At 34.3% G+C, this 25,092-nt stretch overlaps 1 protein-coding gene across 1 annotated transcript in view; it reads left to right on the top strand.

Annotated features, from left to right (window-relative positions):
• Positions 1-25,092, top strand: part of UHRF1BP1L (UHRF1 binding protein 1 like) — a 91,612-nt gene that overhangs the window by 30,865 nt on the left and 35,655 nt on the right. The window contains 8 exon segments of the mRNA XM_036865235.1: positions 6,529-6,691; positions 7,936-7,974; positions 9,117-9,208; positions 12,726-12,915; positions 13,781-13,921; positions 15,800-15,970; positions 20,286-20,466; positions 24,233-24,316. Coding sequence (XP_036721130.1) covers positions 6,529-6,691; positions 7,936-7,974; positions 9,117-9,208; positions 12,726-12,915; positions 13,781-13,921; positions 15,800-15,970; positions 20,286-20,466; positions 24,233-24,316 — 1,061 coding nt within the window.

Raw genomic sequence — 25,092 nt, 5'->3', positions numbered from 1 at the left:
GGGCCCCCTGCACTGGGAGCACAGAGTCTTATCCACTGTGCCACCAGGGAAGTCCCCCCAAACTTGAACTTTTGATACTGCTCCTGTTAAAACTATAATCAATGCCTTCATAATTTAAACTCAATAAAAAGCAGGTCAGGAGAAAGAGAACTCTTAATTATCTGTTTTGTATCAGATACTTTACATATTATCTTTAATCCTCACTAAAATTTTTTGAGTTGGTATTATTTTCTCCATTTTACAGATGAGGAAATTGAGGCAGAGGGGTGTCACAGTAGGTGGCTAAACTAGAATTCAGATTTGTTTGTCTGACTTTAATTAAGGTCCATGTTCCTTGCACATGTTGTCCCTTTGGTATGAACTAAATTGAAGATAGAATTTCTTGTGAATAACATTTTAATCTTTCCATCTTCCACTTTTGCATAATTGAAATCACAGTATATAATTTTGAACCTTGAATTTTCACCAGGCACTATAGTATAACCATTTCTTTATATAATTCTAAACACGTATTGCTTGATATATATGTAGGCATAATGTATCATAATTAAAGGGATTATTATGGACATTTAGGTGCTTTCACTTTTTTCCTTTTGTAAATATCATTGAGGTGAACATTCTTGTACCATATCCCATTAAGATGTTGCCTGATTTCTCCACTAATCACCCCTCCTTGCCCAACACCAAGGATATATAGTCAAATGTTGTATTCATGAGTTAATCAGATTAGTTTTTGTCCCTCTGTCCCTCTGTCCTTTCCTCCTATCTTCCCCTTGAATATGGTTACAGTATTTTTTAATACAATTAGGTTCATTCGTTTCAGGTCGCTTTCAGTTTTAGGTATTTCCCCTCTTCACATTCTTTTCTTATTTTATTTTTTGCATATATAGAGTATTAATATGCTTTCCAAAATCAAAACTGTTCAAAGCCAATCCCTCTTCTTGTGTACTCTATGTGCTGTCTTCTAATCAAGGATTTTATTCCACCCGTTGTCTGTCCATCAGTAGTTTTCTTTTCTCTGCATCATGGTCGTCAACATACAAGCCTGCTGAATTTTCTCTCACCCAAAAAAGGAAAAAAACAAAAACGATTTCTCTCCTACCTCACTGGTCCTTCCTTCTTAATCTCCTTTATTGGTTACTTGGCCTCTTAGTGGTCCTTGACCACAGTCCTTGAGCCATTTCATTTTTTGTCTCCATCTTGCAATTGTAAATACCATATATAACATTGGTGATTATTAAATTTGTATCTGCAACTACTGAATGAGATTTGAATATCCAGCTACCTAATTGGTGTCTCCTCTTGGATATCTAATAAGCATCTCTTAATTAAACTATTCCAAGCCTAAATTCTGATCCTTAATCCCAAGCTTATTTCTCCCTCTGTCTCTTTACCCCAATAAATGGTGGTTCTATCCTTCTGTTTGCTTAGATCAAAAACCTTGGAGCCATCCTTGACTTCAATCTGTATTATCAAATCCCGTTGCCTTTACCTTCAGAATATGTTTAGAATTGTTCCCTTCTCGCCACTTGCTACTCTTCCATCTTGGTCCAAGGCAGCATCTTCTCTTACCTGTCGTATTGCAGTAACCTTCTGTCTGGGCTCCCTGCTTCTGTCCCTGTCCTTCTTTCATCTGTTCTCAATAGAGCGATCCTTTAAAAATCCCTGTTCCTGTCAAAAACCATCTCCAATCACTCTCATTTTTACTCAGAGTAAAAGCCAGAGAGTCCTTAGAGTGGCTTAAAAGGCCTCACATGATCTGGCCCTTGTTATTTCTCTAATCTCATCTCCTTTCATTTTTGCCTTTGTTCATTTCCTCCACTCACATTGGCCTTCTTGCTATTCCTCAGACCTGCCAAGCATGTTCCTACCTCAGTTTTTGCCCTTAGCTTTTCCTCTGCCTAGAGCATTCTTCCTCCAGATATTTGCATAGCTAGCTCCTTGGCTTTCTTCAGATCTTTGCCCAAATGTCATCTTTTTAATGAGGCTTTTCCTGTCTACTCTTTTAAAAATTAAAAGGTCCTCTGCTTGCACCTCCTATCTTACTTTTGCTTTGTTTTTTCCATAGTTATCAGAATCTGACAATTTTTTTTTTTAAGAAAGAAATGGAAAATTTTATTCAAGCCAATCTGAAAATTATAACTAGGGAGATAGTCTTTCAGAAAGCTCTGAGGACCGTTCTGCCCATTAGAAGTCAAAGCACAGTTATATAAGTTTTTGAGACAAAGGGTTATACATCAAAGGGTTAAACATCAAGGTGACATTGACAGTTTACATAGTTCAACAAAGTGAGTAGTGGGTCATCATAACCCCTTACATGATTAAGGAGGGAATGCTATCTCCTAAGGAATTTCCTTGCTGGTGCCAACAGGAAATTGATGTGTGTGTGTGTGTGTGTGTGTGTGTGTGTGTGTGTGCAGGCATTCCTGCATCTTCTTAGGGAATCTAGTTAATGTATAATGCAGATGCACAATGCACACTAAGGAGAAGTGTGCATTGTGTGGCTCAAACAGCAGAGAAAATTTCACGTTAGATTTTTTTTCCTGCCTTAAAATAATTTTGTTTCATCAGCAGCCTCATTGAGGAGGTAATATTTGAGTAGACTCTAAGGTGGTGAGGGACTTAGCCTTATGGATATGGTGGAAATAGTGTTGCAGGCAGTAGGAGCAGCCAGTGAAAAATACTAAGGAAGAGAGCTTGCCTGGTATGTTTGGAGAACAGCATGGGGACACTGAGGGTAAGAGGTGAGATTAGAACTGTAAACTAGTATGTTTGCTGGTGGCTGGGGGCCTTTTGACCACAGAATTAACCTTATTAATGAAATAAAAGCCATACATTTTCTATTTACACTATAACTATGTATTATAAGGCCAAGGAAGTGAGTGTTGTTCTTTCTTGGACTTTATATTATGAATATCAGAATGAAAAGTGGTTTGAAGCTCTAATTTTTTAACTCAGTCATTTGTGCAGAAATCGCTTATGAACTGTATGTTAATGATTTAAATCATGTGCCTGAGGTCCCTTTGCCAGAGACTTTTAAATTTAATTGGTAGTGGTGAGGGTGGGAAGGGAGAGGGTTGTGCCTGGGCATTGAGTGTTTTAAGTGCTCCCAGGTGGTTCTGTATGCACTACTCTGGTACCTGCATATATACAGAAGAGACAGCTTTTCTCATTCCGGCTCCAAAGTAGTCTGCTCAGTGTGCTTATCATCCTTGCTGCTTCAGCTCACTGCAGTGTCTCATAGCTACCTGGAACTCCACAACCACAAATCCCCTCCACAGAAATCCTGGGGCCTCTCCTAGCCATGCCATTGGAGGGGAAAGGTAGGACAGGTAAGAGTTCTCCTTTACTGCCCCATTCATAAGTTCCCCACAACACCAAAAAACAAGACTGGGTGTGGCCACCAGCTGACTGAAAAGTTTGTGTTACAGAATGACAATGTAAGAGGAAGGGTAAGAGAAGAGGGGAGCAAAATGTTGGCCTCAATTGCCTAATAAAAAATTTTAAGAACAAGGCTGCCTAATATTCAGTTTCAAATTTTGGCATTGTTGTGTTAGAAAATACCCTGTTTCCCCCACTCATCTGTTTCATTTATGTGTCTGGCACATTTTTGGCACACAACAAATATTTGTTATATAAATGAATGAATGAATTCAAGCGGGCTGAACACAAAAAGCAACAAGCCTCCAACCCATCCTTTCCTGATCCCTCCAATCTTGTTCCCCAGTGGCAGTCGCATTTACCTCATTGTTACCCTACTAGCTCTAAATTATATGTTTATGCTGTTCATTCTAGATGTATCAGTGTTAGATCTTGCATACTCACTTTCTGCCAAGATAGGTAAGGATTTTACTAAATTAACCACTCCAAATTTTCCCGACCTACAATACCTAATAAATTATATCACTATTGTTAGCTTTTCCATTGCTTACATTTGTGAGGTTAAATAATATACTCAAATTTGTATTTCTTATTTCAACTATAAGAAGTACCTCTTCACTTTGAATCTGACTTATTATATGTTTAACTTATTTCTTAATTCTCTGTGTTCCACCCCCCAGTTAAGCTCCATGAAGGAAGAGATTTTTATCTATTTTGTTTATTGTCAAATCCCCAGTGCCTTTTATTTATCTATTTATTTAAAAAAATTATTTTATTTATTTATTTATTTTTGGCTCCATTGGGTCTTCATTGCTGCGCGCGGGCTTTCTCTAGTTGTGGTGAGCGGGGGCTACTCTTCGTTGCGGTGTGCGGGCTTCTCTTTGCGGTGGCTTCTCTTGTTGCGGAGCACAGGCTCTAGGCACGTGGGCTCAGTAGCTGTGGCTTGTGGGCTCTAGAGCGCAGGCTCAGTAGTTGTGGCACACGGGCTTCGTTGCTCTGCGGCATGTGGGATCTTCCCGGACCAGGGATCGAACCCGAGTCCCCTGCACTGGCAGGTGGATTCTTAACCACTGTGCCACCAGGGAAGCCCACCCTGCCTAGTGCCTTTTAAATTATAGATATCAGTTAAAATTTATTGAATGAATGAATGAATGAATAAAATAGTCAAGGCCTTGTGTAATCAGTCCTCTCTTTGTCCTTCCAGTGTTATCTACTGCTCCCTTGGCTCTCTTGCTACATTCCAGATGCTGATCTTTTTTCACTTCCACTTTATACCATGCTCCCTCCTGCCTCAGAACCTTTATATGTTTTATTCCCTCTACTTGGAATACGCTTTCTTTCCTGCCCCCTTCTTTTCCTTGCCTAGTTAACTTCTATTACTCATCCTTTAGATATCAGCTCAAAAGTCCCTATTTCAATGAAGATCTGGATTAAGAACCCCTACTGTATTCACTCTTCACCAACTAAACTGAACATTTCAGAAAGGCAAAAACCTTCAGTATACTGCTTGCCAGTGTATGTGTCGGAATAGTGAATCCTCAATAAGTACTTACTGAATGCTCCCTTCTGCACTAATATTCTGCCTTGAGGCGGTGGCAGGTCATTCCTATATGATTAGAAATGGCAGCCTCCCAGGAAACTTCATATTATTAAATGAAACATGATTGGTGGTAAGTGTGAAACAACTCAGCATCTTTGGTCAAATATGGGTTAAATATGAACTTTATCTTGACAAAGTCAATGTGTTGACATTTTGTGAGAAGATATGAATCCAGATAAGATCTGGCTCAAGAAATTCTGGTTGAGAGTCAGTGCAGAAGCATATGCATATTGATTCTTGTTGATGTGTAGGGCATGTAAATAACCCGGTACATTTTGTTACTTTAATATTTAATATCAAAAAAATGGTAGAAGACTGGGTAATAACTCCTTTGTTAGCCAGTAGTTAACTTTGTCAATAGTTTCACTTTTGAAAAAGTAAGGCTGGGTAAAGTTAGCAATTTTTTATTTTGTAGGGTTGTGTTAAGAATTAATATATACGAAAGTTCTTTAAAGTGCATGTGTAATTTATTGTTATTATTACTATTATCATCATTATTAGTTGTGACATTGGGCAAATAAGTTAGTTTCTCTTTATATTTACTCTTGTAAAAAGTGGGAATAAGGACTTCCCTGGTGGTCCGGCAGTTAAGACTCCACACTCGCAACGCAGGGGGCCCAGGTTCGATCCCTGGTCAGGGAACTAGATCCCACATGCTGCAACTAAGAGCCCGCATACTGCAACTAAAAGATCCCGCACGATGCAACTAAAGATCCCGCACGCAGCAATGAAGATCCCGCTTGCCATAACTAAGACCCGGTGCAGCCAAATAAATAAATAAATATTAAAAAAAAAAAAGTGGGAATGAAAATAGTATTGACCCTAATGGGTTATCATGAGAATTAGTAACGCATGCACTCAAAGAGAAGAGCTTGGTATCCAATAAACCCTTGGAAAATGTTCACTGTTATTTTAACTATTATTATTTTCAATCTTTTCTTTTGAGTTTAAGAACTTTTCTTTTTAAATCATTATAGAGAATTTGAGTTCTTTAATTAGAATTCAGGGTCCAGTCTCCTAGGTGACTTTTGGCACTTTCATTAAGCTCTTGGCATGACAAATGGCAGTGGTGGCAGCTGCTGCTGCTACTACTTCTAAAGGGCCACCTCATTTCCTTACCTTACTTGTAGATTGGTTAGCAAAATAGGAATATCCACTTCTGTGATATTGCCTGTAGCGAAGTGAACAAAATGTTGTAGGGGATGGCTCAAAGCCTCGCATAGTTCCTGAAAAATAGTGGATACTAACTAAGTATTCATAAATTTGAAAGACAGTAAGAACTAGAGCTTGGTTGTATCTGGTTATAAGATATTTAAATGTGTACCAAAAATACTGTAGACTTTGTGTAAGAGAGCTATGGACAAGGGAGATCAAAACAATAATAACAAAACCACATTGAAAAACATGGATTAGAGTAGAGCCTATCATTGTGGTTTTGTGTTTCTTAGTGCTGCTGTTACATTCTTAATGCTCTGTATATTTGCAAGAACAACTCAGGGGTACAGTAACTAACACTAAAATAAATGTCAATATATATTCTCTTTCAGATTTACCAAAAATTTATCTCCTGACAAGATAAATCTAAGTACCCTTAAAGGAGAAGGTGAACTGAAGAATTTGGAGTTGGATGAAGAGGTGCTCCAGAATATGTTGGATTTGCCAACATGGCTTGCTATCAACAAAGTTTTTTGTAATAAAGCATCAATTAGGGTGAGACTTTGATATCTGTGCAAGGCATTTTCTGTTTTCATTTTATTTATTTCATCCCTATCTTTTAAAATAAATATTTTGTTTTAGGTAATTCTGAAAAGAAGCATTTTTATTAACATAATTTTAAAAGACAGATACCTTGTATAAATAATTGCATGAATGTGTGCCTTTTGAATTTAATTGAATGCTAATATATATTTATTAATTTATAGGTTTTAATTTTTATTAAAATTTAATATTAATATCTAAATAAAATTGTTGATGCTTTATTAATAAAATAATTTGTTAAATTTGGTACATATTTAAAATTTTTTTCACACGATTTGTTGTCAAAAGGGACAATTTAAATTTGTAGTAAGTAAACACTACTTCAAATGAAGACATAAGGACTGATAAGTTATCTTATTCTGGACATTATACTTTTATTTGAAATTCTGTCTCTTTTCCTCATTTGTTTTTTATTTTGAGGTTTCTAAAGTTTTCTTTTAATATTATTTCTGCTTATTAAAACTTAAGCTTTCTTATTATCTTTGGCTCTAATCGTACGTCGTATCATTTCCTTCTCTTAAAGATTAGACTTAGAGAGCCTGAGAGCCTACTTAGAGAGTTTGAGAGCCTACTCAGTAGAAATACTGCATGCTAACTTTTCATAAAATTAAAATTGGGCTCCAAAGAAAAGATTGTGGAAAGGTTGCTGTATCCTTTGATGGTAACCTTTAATTTTTGTTCTATCCTCCATAAACCCAAATGTCTACAAAAATATGACATTTTTAGTGCAGGATATATTTGAACATTATTTATTTGACGTTACTTGCATTTAACATTAATGGTCTCACTTTTGTATTTGTCTTGAATACCTACAAGGAGATTGGTTGGAATTCTAGAATTTAAAAAATTGTTAAATGAACAAAACACTGATTATGCTTTGCTGGGAATTCTTCAACTACAAAATTAAAATGTGTTTTCAGAACTGGGGACAAAAGATATTAAGAGAACCCGAAATTTTTATTTAAAAAGATGACCAAGAAAATAAGGCTAGTAGTCTTTTTTAATATAAAATAGGTGCAGCTGATTTCAAGAGTATGAATGAATTGCTCAGTTTATTATTTTGCAATTTAAGAAAAAAGTCATCTGATATAATTTGGTATGTCTATCACTATGTTAAGAGAGCATCTGTGTCGATTACTGTTTTACATTATTTTTTTATCGATTTATTTTAAAGAAAGAAAAATTTTCTTTTGTAGATACCATGGACAAAACTGAAAACACATCCCATCTGTTTGGTAAGTTCTGAATTGCTTCAGAAATAAACATTTATATATGCATATAATCTAACAACTCTGCTAATATTAATATTTTGTTTCATAGAAACATAATCTCATGGCTTCTCTGCTAGTTAACTTTCATTCTATTTTGATGGTACTTAGTTTTCTCAGTCCTTAAATGAGAAGTTTGAACTTTAAAATGAGAGGGTCTTTAAAGTTTTTCAGGTCTAGAATATTATATTGTAAGTTGGTATGTTTTATTGCATCTTTTAACTTTTTATTGGTATATTATACTTTATTTATGGGATTCTTCTTTTAATAAAGTTTGGTCCAGACTTTCTGTGTTTCTGCTTTTACTGATCTAATATAATACATTCTTTAATATACTTCACTTTTTAAGGAAAACTGATCACTTGGTCATTTATTGATTCATTCATACCACAAATATTTACTGAGCACCTCCCCTCTGCCCTGAGAGAACATATTTTTACAAGGTGACTGACAACGAACAAGTAAACAAGACAGTTTCAGATAATAAGTGCAATATTAAATAGAGAATGAAGAATGACTGGAGATGTGTTAGTGATGACTACTAAGGACATTTGATCTTCCTTCAAGAAAAAACTTAGACTGAGAAAGAAAGTTTTTTACTATGAGAGTATTTACTTTTTCATATTTCTTGCATATTTCATTTTTTCATAGTTACACATCTTAAATCTCAGGTTTTAGATTGGTTCTATTTATTTTATTTAGCCCAGGTTTTAATTAAAGCTCAGGTTTAAGCTTTTAGAGGTGGTTTAGTCCTATTTATTAATAAATAATCTAATTTATCAATTAATAATGTAGTACACTCTGGGATTAGCGATTATACGTCTGTAAAACCTGATGATCTCAGCAGTATATGGCTACTTCTTATAGTTTTTTTCTCCTATGCTCCTGTAATAAGCTTTTCCACCAGATAATAAGTGCCTTGAGAAAGGACTAAGCACTTTTTTTTTAGTATTTCTCTTTTTAGACCTCTAGAGAAACATTTAAAATGACTCTGCTTACTTACTGTTTTCTTTGCTCCTAAAGAAATGAAAGAGAAAATAGTCTTAAAGAATATCTACATAATATACATAAAATATCTAATGTTTACATTTTTAATATATTTTTATTAGTCCTTGGATAAAGTAATAATGGAAATGAGTACATGTGAAGAACCACGAAACCCAAATGGCCCATCACCAATTGCAACTGCTTCAGGACAAAGGTAAGCTATTTCCATTAGTCTGTATGACTGGCAAAGGGAATTTTTTTTTCCGTTATCTGCAGTAATGGGACATAAAGTAAAATTTCCTAACTTCAGTCTCTATTTTAGTCACTTCTCCCATCAAATATTTTACAGTTTCAGTAAATACGTTGCAAAAGTAGCAGAATTGATTTTTAGCCTCTTTTATTCATCTTGCTTTCCTTTATATTAAATACTAATGATCAATCAAATGCAGAGCAGTAGCAGAAAATGAAAGAAGAGCTTAGGCATTCTAAACCAGATAGTCTCTTACTTGGTCTCTGAATACATTCTCTGTATAACATTTGTTCTATGCATCAGTGGAAGTTTTATGACTCTTAAGAGTTAAGTTGATGCCTTAAAAAATTATAGACCTTTCGGATTACTCTAAAATTCATTAAATATAGAATGCTCACACTTTACACAGATTGAATTTTGATAGATAAAAATCAGATGTTAATAAAGTAGGAGCATGGGGAGCATTTCACAAAGCTGCCTTGAGAAGTTAGAATAGTTCTTAAAAAATAGATCTTCAAAAACTTGCCTATTTATCTTTGCCTTCAGTAAATTTGGATCTTGTATTATATATCATTTCCTCAAAACAGGTTTTCTGCACTATTTTTGGATGGTACAGCTATTCATGTAAAAAGTTTACATTGATTTTAATGTGATTAGTGCCTCCTCAAGTTGTACAACATAGCAGCCCTGAACATTTACAGTATTCTAGGTGCTGTATAAAACCAGTGATAAACTCTTCTTGAGAATGAACATGCACATACAGATACACACACATACTCTCTTTCTTGCACTCTCATATTTTCCTCCTCTTTCACCAAGGTTGAGCCACCATTTATTAATGCATTCTGTGAGAATACCTACAGTCTGATCAGTGGCTTTTCACGTGGGAATCAAATGGTGATCCATCCACTGCTGAGAGTTGACTGAAGGCCAGATTTATCAGATATACAGTTTATATTTGGACTATATGTAATAGTGATGGGGAGAAGAGCTTTCACATGAACTTCTTTGTAGTTTATGTATTTTCTAGCAATTTGAGATTTTAAAGTTTAGATTATGATTTCAGGTTAGATAGAGTAGGTTGGAGCAGTTGATCTTAAAATTGGCTAGACTCAGAAAAATTTGAGAAAAAGTTGAGATGTTTATAAGACTATTAAAAGGGCAAAAGAAGATCAGGAAAGTTGCTATAAACAAATGATTTATTTTAATTAGGTGTGGCAGAAATTAGGTATTTTCTTATTGTATGCTAAGTGTAGTTGATAGTTTTCTTCCCAATTCATGTTTTTATGGTATCAACAAGCTTTATAATTTTGGCTTTGTAATCACATGATGGTAGTCCTTATATTGTATGGTAGTATGTTAATCTATTTCTGTGTTTTCCAGACTTGACTAATTGTAGCAATCATTTAGGGTGCTTATGAAATTCAGAGTTGTTTAGGCTCCTCTTTTAAAGTTATGATTCATCAGGTCTAGAATGGTTATCAAGAATATGAATATGTATTTTCAACAATTCTTTATAGTCATGCAACTTAAGGAAACACTGATCTATTTGATTTTATTTCTAGCTAAGAGATTAAAATAGAGGGAAATTAACAATTAACAGGGTGGCCCTTCCTTCTGTGCAGAACCTGTAGGCTAACAATGCTCCCACAGATTGATGGTCTAGTAAACTTCGTAAGTTCAGAAATTTGATTTTATCACTTCACAGAAGGAGATAAACATCTATGTGAAGATTAACCAAACTCAGAAGAGACTCATTTGTAAACTGAAATTTAGTTTATAATGGATGACATAAACCAGAAACATGTAGACATTAGTCAGTGAGTCAGCCTTCACCCTTCTGATGGTAAATCGTCCAATACAATTGTAGCACTTTTTAATGTGCATAGATTAGAGTAGATGGATTTGGATATTCCAAAGGGTATTCTCAGATAATATTAATAGAAATATTCTTCCAACTCCAGGAATATTTCTGTCTAAGTGACCAGTATTTGTCCTTAGGATCACAGCAACTCCTCCCTAGGATGCTGATGAGCTGTTCCTCTTCAGTTCTCAATTTTCTAAACCCCAGGTAGACAACCACCTTTTTTTATAACAAAATTACCTCAGTCAAGCCAAGGACTGTATAAATTACTACACATATACCATTTCACTTAAGGACCACAGCAACATTTTGAAATAGGTATGATTTTCATTTTACAAATGATGAAATGGAGGCTCAGAGACTTCCAATAGTATTAATAATAATATACTGCTATTTATAATACTATAAATAACAGTTATATCTTTTTCAGTATCATGAGTCCAGAGATGGGCGATGTGGTTCATACGCATTATTTCATGCAATCTACATGTAACCTACAAAGTATATCCTGATTTAAAAGATAAGTCATCTAAATTTTAGAAAAGATGAGTAATTTTATTTATTCATTAAGATAGTAAATCAAGAAGCATAGCAATAGGTATAGAGGAGCAATGTGCATGATCATTAAAAATGATGGCCTCACTTTTATGCATGTTGGCTTTGAAATGTGTGAGAGGCAGCCAGGTAGAGCTATCTGGTGGACATTTGAATTTTACCATCTGAAGTTACAGGAAGAGATCTGGATAGTGATATAGATTTAGGAATAATGGTCATAATTGAAGTAAGGTGCCAATTTGGCAAACTTTCACCACCCCCCTGTCAAAATATACTGATAGTCTATATTCAAGTCATACTGTACTTACCATTCTTGAAATGTGACCTTTACTTTATTATTCTCCATGTCTTTGCTCATGCTTTTCCCTATTCTAAGATTTCCCTTCCTTTTCATCCCTCCTTGAGGAAAGTTCATCTTTCTTTCCTGGATATATTTCTCATTAACTATGAACAGTTTCTTCCTCTACCAAGTGTACTGATGATTCCTTTTTAAAAACACTTAATTACAGACTGCCTCATGTTTCAGTTGCTAGGATATGTGTTTTTTTTCCTACCCAAGTAACTTGCAAACCCTGTAATGCCACAACTCTACCTTGGTTTTCTTTATGTCCTAGCATCGTTCCCATCGTAGATGCTCAATATTTGCTGAATTGAATTAGAGAATGTGAACTTTTTCTGACCTTATTTCTAAATTATGAGATTCCACTTGGCCTCTGCAACCTTCTTTGTGTTAAGAATTTAGCCCTCTTACTTACTTCATTGATGCCAGTGTGTGCACTAATGCTTTTTGAGAATAGGCAACTTTGGAAGGTGATTATAATAATTTAGAGAGTAACTTCCAATTTTAAAAACCTTTTATCATTTTGAGAAGAACATTTTTTTGTAACTTACATGTAACCAGACTAGATTATTGTTTTAACCAAAATGTGTTTTGTTAAACAAAAATGAATACTATTATGGCAGTTTGTGTACTTGTGTGAGAATATTAACAAAACCTTTTCACTTCTAATGATTTTATTTTGGTTTTAGTGCATTATATTTTGTTCTGCTTTGTTTTCCCAGTGAATACGGCTTTGCTGAAAAAGTAGTTGAGGGAATTACTGTTTCTGTAAATTCCATTGTCATCCGCATTGGAGCAAAAGCCTTCAATGCATCCTTTGAACTTTCCCAGCTACGGATCTATAGTGTAAATGCGAACTGGGAACATGGAGATTTAAGATTTGCTCGTATTCAAGATCCACAGAGAGGAGAGGTAAAGATTTTTTCCTTTTCTTTCTTTGTTTAAAAAATGTTTTAGTCATTGATTAATACAAAAGTATATTTACAATGGTGTGTTAGTTTCTGCTTTATAACAAAGTAAATCAGCTATACATATACATATATCCCCATATCTCCTCCCTCTTGGGTCTCCCTCCCACCCTCCCTATCCCACCCCTCTAGGTGGTCACAAAGCACCAAGCTGATCTCCCTGTGCTATGCGGCTGCTTCCCAGTAGCTATCGGTTTTACATTTGGTAGTGTATATATGTCCATGCCACTCTCTCCAATAAAGATGTTAAAAAAAAATTTTTTTTTAATAAATAAATTTTAAAAAAGTATATTTAAAATAATTACTTTTTATGGTTGCCTATATTCACATACTACTAGATTTACTTTTGCCCTTTATACTTTTCTCTGTACTACTTTTAATTATTTAATTATATAATGTGCATATTTTATTGTTTTTACTGTAATCTTTCAACTTACAGAGTTAATGAGTCCTATTTTAACTTCTTAGCTTCTCAGAATTGAATTTTAAATTTACATAACTAAAATATGTTTTTTAAATTCTTCTTGGTTACATAATTCAAATGTTCTTTGTGCTTTATATTAAAATTAAATTACTTAGAATAAAACTGTTAACAGCTTTACAGATGATGAATATAATTATGAAGATGTGTTACTGAATTTGGAATTCTACAATTAAAAAAAATTAAAGCATAGTGGATAGATCTAGAATGTCATATGAAAATTAGTGAAGAGATACATTTTTATAATAACTTTTTTTTTGTTTTTACAAATCTACATTTTTCTTATTCTGTTTTGTGTAAGTGAAGCTAATCTCTATATTCTCTTTAGGTTTTGACCTTTAAGGAAATAAATTGGCAGATGATTCGAATAGAGGCAGATGCTACCCAAAGCTCACATCTTGAAATTATGTGTGCTCCTGTTCGATTAATAACCAATCAATCAAAAATCAGAGTCACACTTAAAAGAAGAGTAAGTCAACAGGGTTACCTTTTTGATTTATGTGATAACTATTAGAATTGATGGGAAATTTAAAATTATTTTTTAGCTGAAATATTGGCATGTTAAAACAGTGCAAAATAAAAGGAAATATAGTGCCTCAAGCAATATTTGAAGAAATCTAGTGTAATGATAACATTTTTCAGGTTTCTAAGTTTAATATTTAGATTTTTTTTAATGTGACTTTATTTGGAAATAGGGTCTTTTTAAAAAAATTATTTATTTAATTTATTTATTTTTAGCTGCGTTGGGTCTTCGTTGCTGCACGTGGGCTTTCTCCAGTTGCCGCGAGTGGGGCGCTACTCTTCGTTGCGGTGCGCGGGCTTCTCATTGCGGTGGTTTCTCTTGTTGCAGAGCATGGGCTCTAGGCGCACAGGCTTCAGTAGTTGTGGCACACGGGCTTAGTTGCTCCATGGCATGTGGGCTCTTCCCAGACCAGGGCTCGAACCCATGTCCCCTACATTGGCAGGCAGATTCTTAACCACTGTGCCACCAGGGAAGCCCGCAGATTTTTATTTTTGATAAATTGAATAGATTTCTCAGTTACCAAATATTTATTGAACATTAACTGTTTTATAATTTTATTTCTCCGTATTGAATCTTGCTCAGGAGTGGGTAAACGGTAAAGTCTTCACTATTAGTAACCAAAACGACTAGTTTTAGAAGGTTAAGGTACGACTGGTAATTTAGATAAATAGGGAAGATAGCTACTTAAGGATGTCAGTATTTGAGAGTCCACTGTGGATTGTGATGAAATTTAATGAGGGGGAGTAATGACTTTTTTAAAAACTTGGCTCAGTTAAAATCTCAGCAATATGTTTTCTAGTACTAGACACAAATCACTGTACTAAATTAAATTGAAAAGAATTTTTCAGAGTATGACACTTAATACAGATATTCTAAAATGTGAAATGTGGTTAAAATAGCATTTCAGTTTTTAATTAAATTTTTTTTAAGATTTATTTATTTATTATTTATTTATTTCTGGCTGCATCGGGTCTTAGTTGAGGCATGTGGGATCTTTCGTTGCGGCGCACAGGCTTCTCTCTAGTTGTGATGTGCGGGTTTTCTCTTCTCTAGTTGTGGCGCGCAGGCTCCAAGGTGCGTGGGCTCTGTATTTGTGGCCTGTGAGTTCCAGAGCACGTGGGCTCTGTAGTTTGTGGCACGTGGGCTCTAGTTGAGACGTGCGAGCCCGGTAGTTGTGGTGCGTGGGCTTAGTTGCCCCATGCATGTAGGATCTTAGTTCCCCACCCAGGGATCGAACCAGCATCCCCTTCATTGTAAGGCAGATTCTTTACCACTGGACCACCAGGGAAGTCCCTTTAATTAATTTTAATGCCCCTTTTTCTACTAGAATTACAGTTGACCCTTGAACAACACAGGTTTGAACTGCATGGGTCCACTTATATGTGGATATTTTTCAATAGTAAATACTACAGTACTACATGGTCTGAGGTTGGTTGAATCTGTGGATGTGGAGGAACCTTGGATACAGAGGGCGGACTATAAGTTATATGCATTAACCCCCGTATTGTTCAAGGGTCAACTGGGGTTGAATTAACATAGGTAATTACATGATTTATTAGCTATAAATGAAAAATTAAATTATATAAATACTTGTACCTATATAACTTGTTCCTGTTAAAGTACAGGAATCTGTCAGTCTTTTTTACCGCTGTATCTCCCATACTAGGAGGTATTCCTTCCATATTATAGGAACTCAATAAATATTTGGTGAATAAGGAAGGATCCATATTTAAACCACTGAAAAATTTTAAATTTTTAAAAGATACAAGTGCATTATAAGTTTAATTACTTGGCTTAATTTTATGAATCATTTTTTCCTGACAGTTAAAGGACTGCAATGTCATTGCAACAAAGTTAGTTCTAATGCTGGATGACTTATTATGGGTTTTAACGGATTCCCAGTTGAAGGCTATGGTACAATATGCAAAATCTCTTAGTGAAGCAATAGAAAAATCAACAGAACAAAGGAAGAGTATGGCTCCTGAACCTACACAGGTATGCTATCATATGTTAATAGGAAAAACACTTCACTTTACATGTAAATGGTTTAAAAATCAGAATGGTTGGTTGTTTTCTTTATGCAAAATAGTTTATAATACTTTGAGTCCAGGAATCTTCTTATATATCTTACTATATTAATTTTACCTACATGGTATCTATATGAAAGCATATATTAAATGTATTTCTATCTATATAGTGCTTACCTTGTTTGGAGGTCTGTGCTTGGCATCAGAGTTACTGATAACATAAAAGTATTTTAATGTTATAAATACTTCTTTTCAGGAAGTTAAAAAAATACAATTTAAAAATTACTAAAGTAAGTGCAAAAGGAAAAAACCTGAGTAATTATAGTCAAGGGAAAGAATGTAAGGATTAATATTAAAATAGGAAACTAAAGCCCTAGGGAATTGCTGAAGTTGAACACAAAACTGTTAGAATTGTCTGATGGCTGGGACGAAAATGTGGGAAGCTATTTATTGATCACTTTCTTAAAATCAGACGCATTACTAGTTTTTTCTTAAAAGAAAAAGGTTTTCTAATCTTTCCTAGTAGTAAATTCTGAGAATTTGACATGAAGATTTTTGTAGAAGGGACATTGAAAATCCCAAATGTAGCATCTTTTGATAATTTTATAAGTACCATTGACTTTTTATATCTATCCAATAAAGACTTAAAGGGTATTGTGAAATCATACTTCTATGAATTATTTCATTAGAAACAGAGTAATTACATCTTAGATATATAGCTTGTTGGTGATCTGGCTGGTGCATGGGCTTTCCTGTGACTATCAAATTGACATTGATTACTGCCTGTCTGCTTTGTCATAAGGTGCAGGGCTACATGCTGTGGATGTAAAAATAAATATTGTCTGATCCTGCCCTCAAGGATCTCAGTGTAATAGGGAATCAAATATAAAACAAATCATTGCTGTTCAACATAAATGCTAGAGTGCAGAATTAAAAATGGGGATGAGGAGATTAGAGAAGCACAGAGAAGTTTTAATCAACTGCTTGGGGAGTTTGGAAAGGTTTCACAAAGAGGGTAATGAAATTAAGTCTTAAAAACGAGTAGAAGTTTCCAGGTGAGGGAAAGGGTATTTTGGATGAGGAAATAGAATCTGCCAAAGTATGATGGTGTTAAAGAGCACGGTATTTTCTGATAAAGATAAGGGGTTTGGTGTTCCTAGAGCATTATTTCTGAGAGTGAGGTACACATGCCTTGTGAATATATGACAACTTTCCAAGTTTTAAAGAATTTGTTTCACATCTTCCATTTTGATTTGTACTCTTTCTTAAATTTGGGCTACGTGAGAATGTTCTTGTATTAAGATGTCAGACTGGTTCTCCCTTTCCATAATTACTCGTATCCTAGTATCCTACTTTACAAATGAAAGGCGTTCTTCTTACTCATCCTCTTTCTTACTCTGATGGATTTGTTGGGGGTGGGGGGTGGGGAAGGGAGGGTTTTAACTCAAAAACTTCTGGAAAATAAGACAGGCAATTTGAAATATTGCTGTCCATGTTGGAAGTGAATGACCCATGACAGACTAACAAATTAGGTGATTCCCACTTCCTTGCTTTCAACACAGTTGAAGGAAGTTTAATAAATGTCAGCTGCTAGACTATTAAAAATAATTTTTTGCAATAGATCACTTTGTGAATCCTGGCATGTAACTTGAAAGAGTTCAAAGAATCGTGTCACATTGCTAAAACAAAATTCATTTCATTCTAATCTACTTATTTATGTGAACAAAGTTTCCCAGAGCTTTAAACGATAAAAACAAACAGAGAATTGATGGTGAACCCTGTATCATTCTACCAATAATTAATATTTATCCAATAAGATGTCTTCATAATTCTTCAAGGGAACCTAATTTTAAAAGTTTGATGAACAGAATACTGGACCATAGCATAGAATAGAGTCTTCCTAGGCAGGTAGCCTGAGTTTAAGCAGAAGTAAGTGGCAACTAGACATGATGAGCATTATATGTTTACTTTTCCTATAGGCATGCAGAAGCCAGTGGAAGTTTTTAAATAGGAAACAAAAGTCAAGTATGACATAGTGGTATTATAGAGGGTAGACTGAAGAGTAGGAAGATTGTGATTCTAGGGGAGGGGTGGACTTGGACCTCTGGTAATGGTTTGAAAGAAGAAAAAACAAGCCAAATTGGGGAGAGATATCTGAGTCTTTCACCAGTTGAGGATAAAGAAGACAGAAGAGTTGAGAACTTTTCAAATAATTGGTAATTCCATTAGCCAATAGAGTAAATGCAGAAGGAAGCAGGTTTGATTAGGGGAGGTAAGGCTGAGAAAAGGTAATAATGAGTTCCATTTTGGAGTGGGAAAAATAATTAAAGAAGTACAGGAGATAATATTTTACAATATTACCATCATAGACATAAACACTAGTCTGTTAAGGCTTGCAATAAGGATTTATGTAGCTTAGGATGTCATTAACAGAGATGGTAATTGAAATTAAAGACCAATAGACAATGTGTTGATGTTACTGTAGCTCTTACTTGTGCAATATGTGGATATGTTTATATAAAATAGAATGTAGATTAGGAAGCTAGATAAAGATACAGATTAGGAAACTAGAAACAAGGACAAAATTCTGTAATCCTACCACCATAACAAAACCAGTGTTAGCATTTTGGGGTATTTCCTTACAGATTTTTTGCCTAAGCATCTGCATTTTTCCCTAGTTTTAGTAAGGATGTAGTAGCAAATGGCTATAGTTTTCTTCCATGTCATTAGTATTTGTAATTAGTATTTTTTGTCACACCATAATATTTTATAGTAGATGTACTTAACCATTCACATTACTGTGGAGTTTCTTTCTTGGGTAGTAGTTGTCACGTCACTACTTTAGTTATCATACAGAATGTCCTGATCACTTGAGGTACCAAGAGAGTGCATTAGAGAGTGAAGTAGGTGACAGTTTTCCTTTGCTCAACTTTATAACTTGAGAGCTTTACAAACTTGAAAATTAAGAGTTTTTTAAGATTATTCATGAGGCAAAAGAGTTTATAGTGGCCCACTTTTCCCCCCACAAATGGCATCCAAAAACCTAAATTACCTCAGTATGAAGAAACGTGTTTGTAGGGAGGTTAATGCTTATGTTTTTATTTGTATCAGTATTTGTCTTGATGAAAAAGAGGATACATGATTAAAGAAATACAGGAGAGTGTTTTCTTTCAAAACAGTACCATCATAGACATAAATAATAGTCTGTAAGACTTTGAAAGTAGATGGGGGAAAACATAAGAAAAAGTGATTTTTCTGATGGAAATCAGTTTAACAGTTAATTAGTAAAAAAGCTTACTTGAGCCCCTAGAATTTAAGCCTTCACAACTATATTTCATCTTTGCTTTTCTTTAAATACTGTGGGCCCCAATCATTTTCATTGAGAGATTCTCATTTACCAAGTACACTTTGAAATTCTTTTACAGTATGACCATAGTTCTTACTATTAAGAATATGTATATTGTATACAAGCTATATGTATATAGTACTTTAATTTTCTGTAAATAACTATACTTTTAATAAACTGTTCTTAATTAGAAAATTTTAAAATATTTTTAATAAAAAATCTGGTTTTCATTTTGTTAATTGTTACCAGAGTTTCATGTATAGTTCTATGGCTAACATGTATATATCATCTCACAGTATTCTTATGTATGCAGAGTTATTTTAGGCTGTTGGAGGTTCACAGATGTCTTTATACTTCAACAGTATTCTGTTTTTTCTCTTTGGGGAGAAAAGAATGTGAACTCACAATCTGTTATGAATCTTTTCTGCTTTCTGGCTTCTTCAGATATCCAAGTTCAGAGCACATACCACACCTCTTAAGAGGCATGAGAGCACGTATAGTACTAAATAATATCACAAATGCTTTTACAAAGTAATGATTTATTTCTACAGGACATACAATAGTGTATATAGCTGTTGTATACAGGGCTCACATTTGTTTTCTTTTTCAATATATAAAACTAATAATATTTAAGTAAGCTGCCTTTAATAGTTAAAAATATATTTTCTAAAACAGGAAGGGCTATAAATATAGCTATTCAAATATTTACTAAAACATATTGGGTTCATATTCAAACTATTTACAGTTCTCCCGTTTTTAGGTTTTAGTTTTATTCCTACATAATTCAGAAAATATTTTAGTAAACTGAGTTACTGTTACAAAAGAAAATGTATTTGCTTTTTTTTTATGACTTTATTACTAAAAATATTTAAGTTTTTTTGAGTGGGGAATGTCAAATATTTAACTTGCAGTGCTAAGGCAGTTTTGAATCTTTTAGAGCTCTACAGTAGCCCCATCTACCCAGCAAGTGAAGACACCACAGACTTCAAATGCTCCTGATCTAAATGATGCAATTGTGAAACTATTCAATGACTTTGATGTTAAAGAAACCTCCCATCATTTAGTGATTTCTCATCTCGATCTACACATATGTGATGATATTCATGCTAAAGAAAAAGGTAATAAATAATAAAAGCTGCTATTTGAAACTATTTTTGGTTTTTCTAGAATTTACTACACATCTGGATTGTTTATTGTATGCAATATGTAGTCTGTACTCTTAAGATAACTAGTCATAATTTTATCATTCATTGAGGTATGTAGATGAAAGGTGTAATTTTAAGCATTGTATATTGGTATAAAATTTTATTTTGCTTTAATAGTTAGTACCTCAACATAATTAATTGTTAGCTGTCAATGCTAATGGTAAAATTAATTTTTTTTTCACGACTGACATCCTTAGAGGTTGATGAAAAATTAGACTTGCCTTGGAATTAACTTTTTCATAATTTTGAAATTGTCTGTAAATTAAATTTTAGTCCACACTCAATTCATAATTATTTGCACATGTATTTTCACTTGATCTTAGCCAAAAGGCCGAAAAGCGATGCACATGTATTTTCAGCATGATGGTTTACCTACATTTTTCTGACCCTGTGGGCATATAAACACAACTATGTGGCTGTTTAACATTTCTTGTGTCTCCTTACTCCAGATCCTCCCTAAATTTGGTCAGGAAGCTAAATCCCAGTTAGGAAGGTTTTTTCTTTCCTTTTAGCTTTTGCTTCTCTTCTTTTTCCCTATTTAGTAAACACAGGTAATGGGGTTAACAGGGAGCTGCTCTTGGTCACTTGGAAAATCTGTGGTTCCATACTCTAGGTGCTGGGCATTTCTGTTTCTCCTCCAGAGAGTGTCTCTGGCCCATAAGTGTTGGAAGGATTCATCAGGTAGTCCTGCCTCTAGGACAGTGTTTCTCACACCTTGGTGAGCATGAGAATCAAGCTGAGAATCTTTTTTTTTTAAATTTTTTAAAAAATATTTATTTAGTTTTGGCTGTGTTGGGTCTTCGTTTCTGTGCGAGGGCTTTGTCCAGTTGCGGCAAGCGGGGGTCACTCTTCATCGCGGTGCGCGGCCCTCTCACTATTGCGGCCTCTCTTGTTGCGGAGCACAGGCTCCAGACGCGCAGGCTCAGTAGCTGTGGCTCACGGGCCCAGCTGCTCTGTGGCATGTGGGATCTTCCCAGACCAGGGCTCGAACCCATGTCCCCTGCATTGGCAGGCAGATTCTCAACCACTGCGCCACCAGGGAAGCCCGAGAATCTTTTTTAAATGGAGACATCCAACGTGGGGCCTCAGACCTGAATCAGAATCTATGTCTTTGAAAGTTGTTGCTTTGAATTTTTAAAGCTGAGAGAGTGAATATTGAGACCAACCCCTGTAACTTCTATTGCTCCTATACTTAGCAATAGAAGTTACCTTGCCTTTTCAGAAAGGGCAGCCAGATATCAGCTACCAGATAAAAGGGTGGAGCAGAAAAGGTAAGGAAGATTTGGAGTTTGGAGAGAGATTTGCTGTCTTTTGTTTGTCTACCTTTTGTGTCATTTGGCTTGTAGTTGGCATGTTCTGCTTTAGTGATTTGAAAGGAAAATCAGAAAAAGTTAAAACAAACCAAAATAACAAAATGAGGGGTCAAGGTTAAGTCATCAGCAAAAAAACAGAAAAAAGTGTTTTCTCAGCTCTTTTACGTTCCTCCCTCTATATTCCCTCATAGAATAAGCTAAATGATGTTATTTAAGGAGAAAACCCCTCCACCAAAATAGCTTCCTCATCTTAAAGATCTGTAATCAGTTCTCTGCTATTCTAAAATCCAGAAGGGTCTGAAATGCTTTTTCACAAGTTTGTAAAGAATTCATTTGCTGGCAAAACTTCATCTAAATGAGCACGTTGCTATTTATCATCTTTCTTATACCCACTTAGTGTAAATACTTGAGTTTTGCTGCAGAATTACTATCTTTTGTTACTTAGTGCTGCCTCAGAACCTGCTGGCAGTTTTGTGTTTATATACATACATATATATGTATGTATACACAGATATACGTACATTACTTTAATAAGATCTAAAACAGTTCTGAATTCTGAAACATTTGGCTCCAAGGGTTTTAAATAAGGAACTGTAGATCTGTACTAGAAATTCTGCCAGTTGAGATAAATTGCAGTTAACAGATTAATATAGAGAGTGTGTACATAGCTCTATACTAATTTGTATTTGATTTGTCTATGCTGTTTTAATGTTTGATTTTTATGTTGGAGTTAAACTGACTTTTCATCTACTTCGGATTTCTTTTTTACCTTTTTATTTTTTATTTTTGTTTTTTCTTCTAGTTTTATTGAGATATAATTGACATACAGCACTGTATAAATTTAAGGCATACAGCATAATGATTTGACTTACATACATCATGAAATGATTATCACAGTAAGTTTAGTGACCATCATCATCTCATATAGATACAAAATTAAAGAAATAAAAAAAAATTTTCCTTGTGATGAGAACTCTTAGGATTTATTCTCTTAACTTTCATGTACAACATACAGCAGTGTTAATTATATTTATCATGTTGTACATTATATTCCTAGTACTTATTTATCTTATAACTGAAAGTTTGTACCTTTTTACTGCCTTCATCGCATTCTCCCTTCCCCCACCCCTTGCCTCTTGTAACCACAAATCTGATCTCTTTTTCTATGAGTTTTGAAGTCTAGTTGACCTACAGCGCTATGTTAGTTCCTATTACACAACATAGTGATTCGTTATTTCTATACATTTCAAAATGATCACCATGATAAGTCTAGTTATGATCTGTCCCCATTCAAAGATACTATGTAATTATTGACTATATTCCCCACACTGTACATTTCATACCCATGACTCATTTATTTCACAACTGGAAGTTTGTACCACTTAATCTCCCTCACCTATTTTTCTTCTTCCCCTATCTCCCTGTCCTCTGGCAATCACCTATTGACAAATACTGTATGATTTCACTTATATGTGGAATCTAAAAAACAAAGTAAATGAACAGACATAACAAAACAGAAACAGAGTTTTAGATACTTCCAATCTTAATATAGCTGTGTGACTTTAGAAAACTTACCTAACCTAGTAGATTCAATTGCTTCTTCAACAAGAGGCAGGATGATATAAGGTAGTGGTTAGGATTTCCTGGTTTCAAAACCAGCTCTACACTAACTGATTGTATGACCTTGGCCTATTGACTTAATTTTCTTATCTAGAAAATAGGCATAATATTAATGGTATCTATTTCATAGGGTTGCCATGAAGAGCAAATGAATAAGTACACTTAAAAAATTTAAAACAATGTTTGGCATATGGTTAGGTCTGTAAATATAAAAGTTCTGCTATTCTTGTATCCTCACCTTTTAGCTTAGTACCTTGAAGGGGATAGGGGCTCAATAAATACTTACTAGATTGAATTGCATTTCTTTCTTTTTTAAAAAAATATTTATTTATTTATTTATTGTCTGCATTGGGTCTTAGCGTGGCACGCAGGATCTTTCGTTGTGGTGCACAGGCTTCTCTCTAGTTGTGGCGTGCAGGCTCCAGAGCGCATGGGCTCTGTAGTTGTGGCACACAGGCTCTCTAGTTGTGGCATGAGGGCTTAGTTGCCCTGCGACATGTGGGAACCTAGTTCCTGGACCAGGTATCGAACCGGCGTCCCTTGCATTGCAAGGTGGATTCTTAACCACTGGACCACCAGGGAAGTCCCTGGATTGCATTTCTTAAAATCCTTATTGTATTAACCTTGGTAACAGAGAGACAGTTATCACTGCTTGGACTGCAGGTATGGTAAGTGAAATGTTTCTTATATTTGCTTAATACTTCTTTCTCTGTCTCTCTTTCAATTTCATCTTTTTCTTTTCCCAGAGTCAAACAGACGTATTACTGGAGGGGCTATGCAACTGTCTTTTACACAGCTAACTATAGATTATTATCCTTATCACAAAGCAGGTTTGTATAACAATTTCTTTAAAAGATGTAAATCTTGCTTTTAAATTATATAGCCAATTTATTTCATTTTGTTGTTATTTTATTATTTTGTTTTAATTTAATTTTTTAAGGAGAAAAGAGATCAAGGCATTTATTATTTCCCCCCCTGGCAGTATCTTACCAAGAAAATATAATTGCCATAGAAAATATTCATGAATCTTATATTGAGGTTTATGTAGATTATTAGTAAATATAATTGTTAGAAATTGGAAATATTGTAAACTGATTTAAAACTTAAAAAAATTAGAATATAGAAGACATATTTATGCTATTTTCTTAATTATGACAAAAGCAAGTTATTAATCTGTTTTGAATTTTTTAATTATATATATTCAAAAATCAAAAAAGAAAATAAAGCAAAAGGATAACAGTGATTTTAGTTAAATTGTAGGATTCCAGGAACCTTTTTTTAAAAACTTTTTTGTATTTTCTAAATTTCATCAATAGATAAGAGTTAATAGGTTCTTTAATAATCACATATTGATAGACACTTTCCCCCCAAATAATAAAAATGAAAATATGTATGTTTATGGCCAAGTTAAGTAATTTGACCTTATACCCATCTCTGCATTTTGGTGATATGTGGCTTTTTATTTTTTAATTCATACAAATAAGAAAAAACAAATAACTGTAATGAGTTTTCTAGAACTTTTAAAATGTGATAAAAATTTTTCTCTTCACAAATTTCAATTTCCCAGTGTTTGTCATTTGTGTGTCAGTACCTGGTAGAATTTAAA

Source organism: Balaenoptera musculus, chromosome 10 (genome assembly GCF_009873245.2).
Source record: "Balaenoptera musculus isolate JJ_BM4_2016_0621 chromosome 10, mBalMus1.pri.v3, whole genome shotgun sequence".
Lineage (NCBI taxonomy): Eukaryota > Metazoa > Chordata > Mammalia > Artiodactyla > Balaenopteridae > Balaenoptera > Balaenoptera musculus.
Note: the sequence above shows the minus strand (reverse complement) of the source record. Positions and strands in the feature narration are given on the sequence as shown.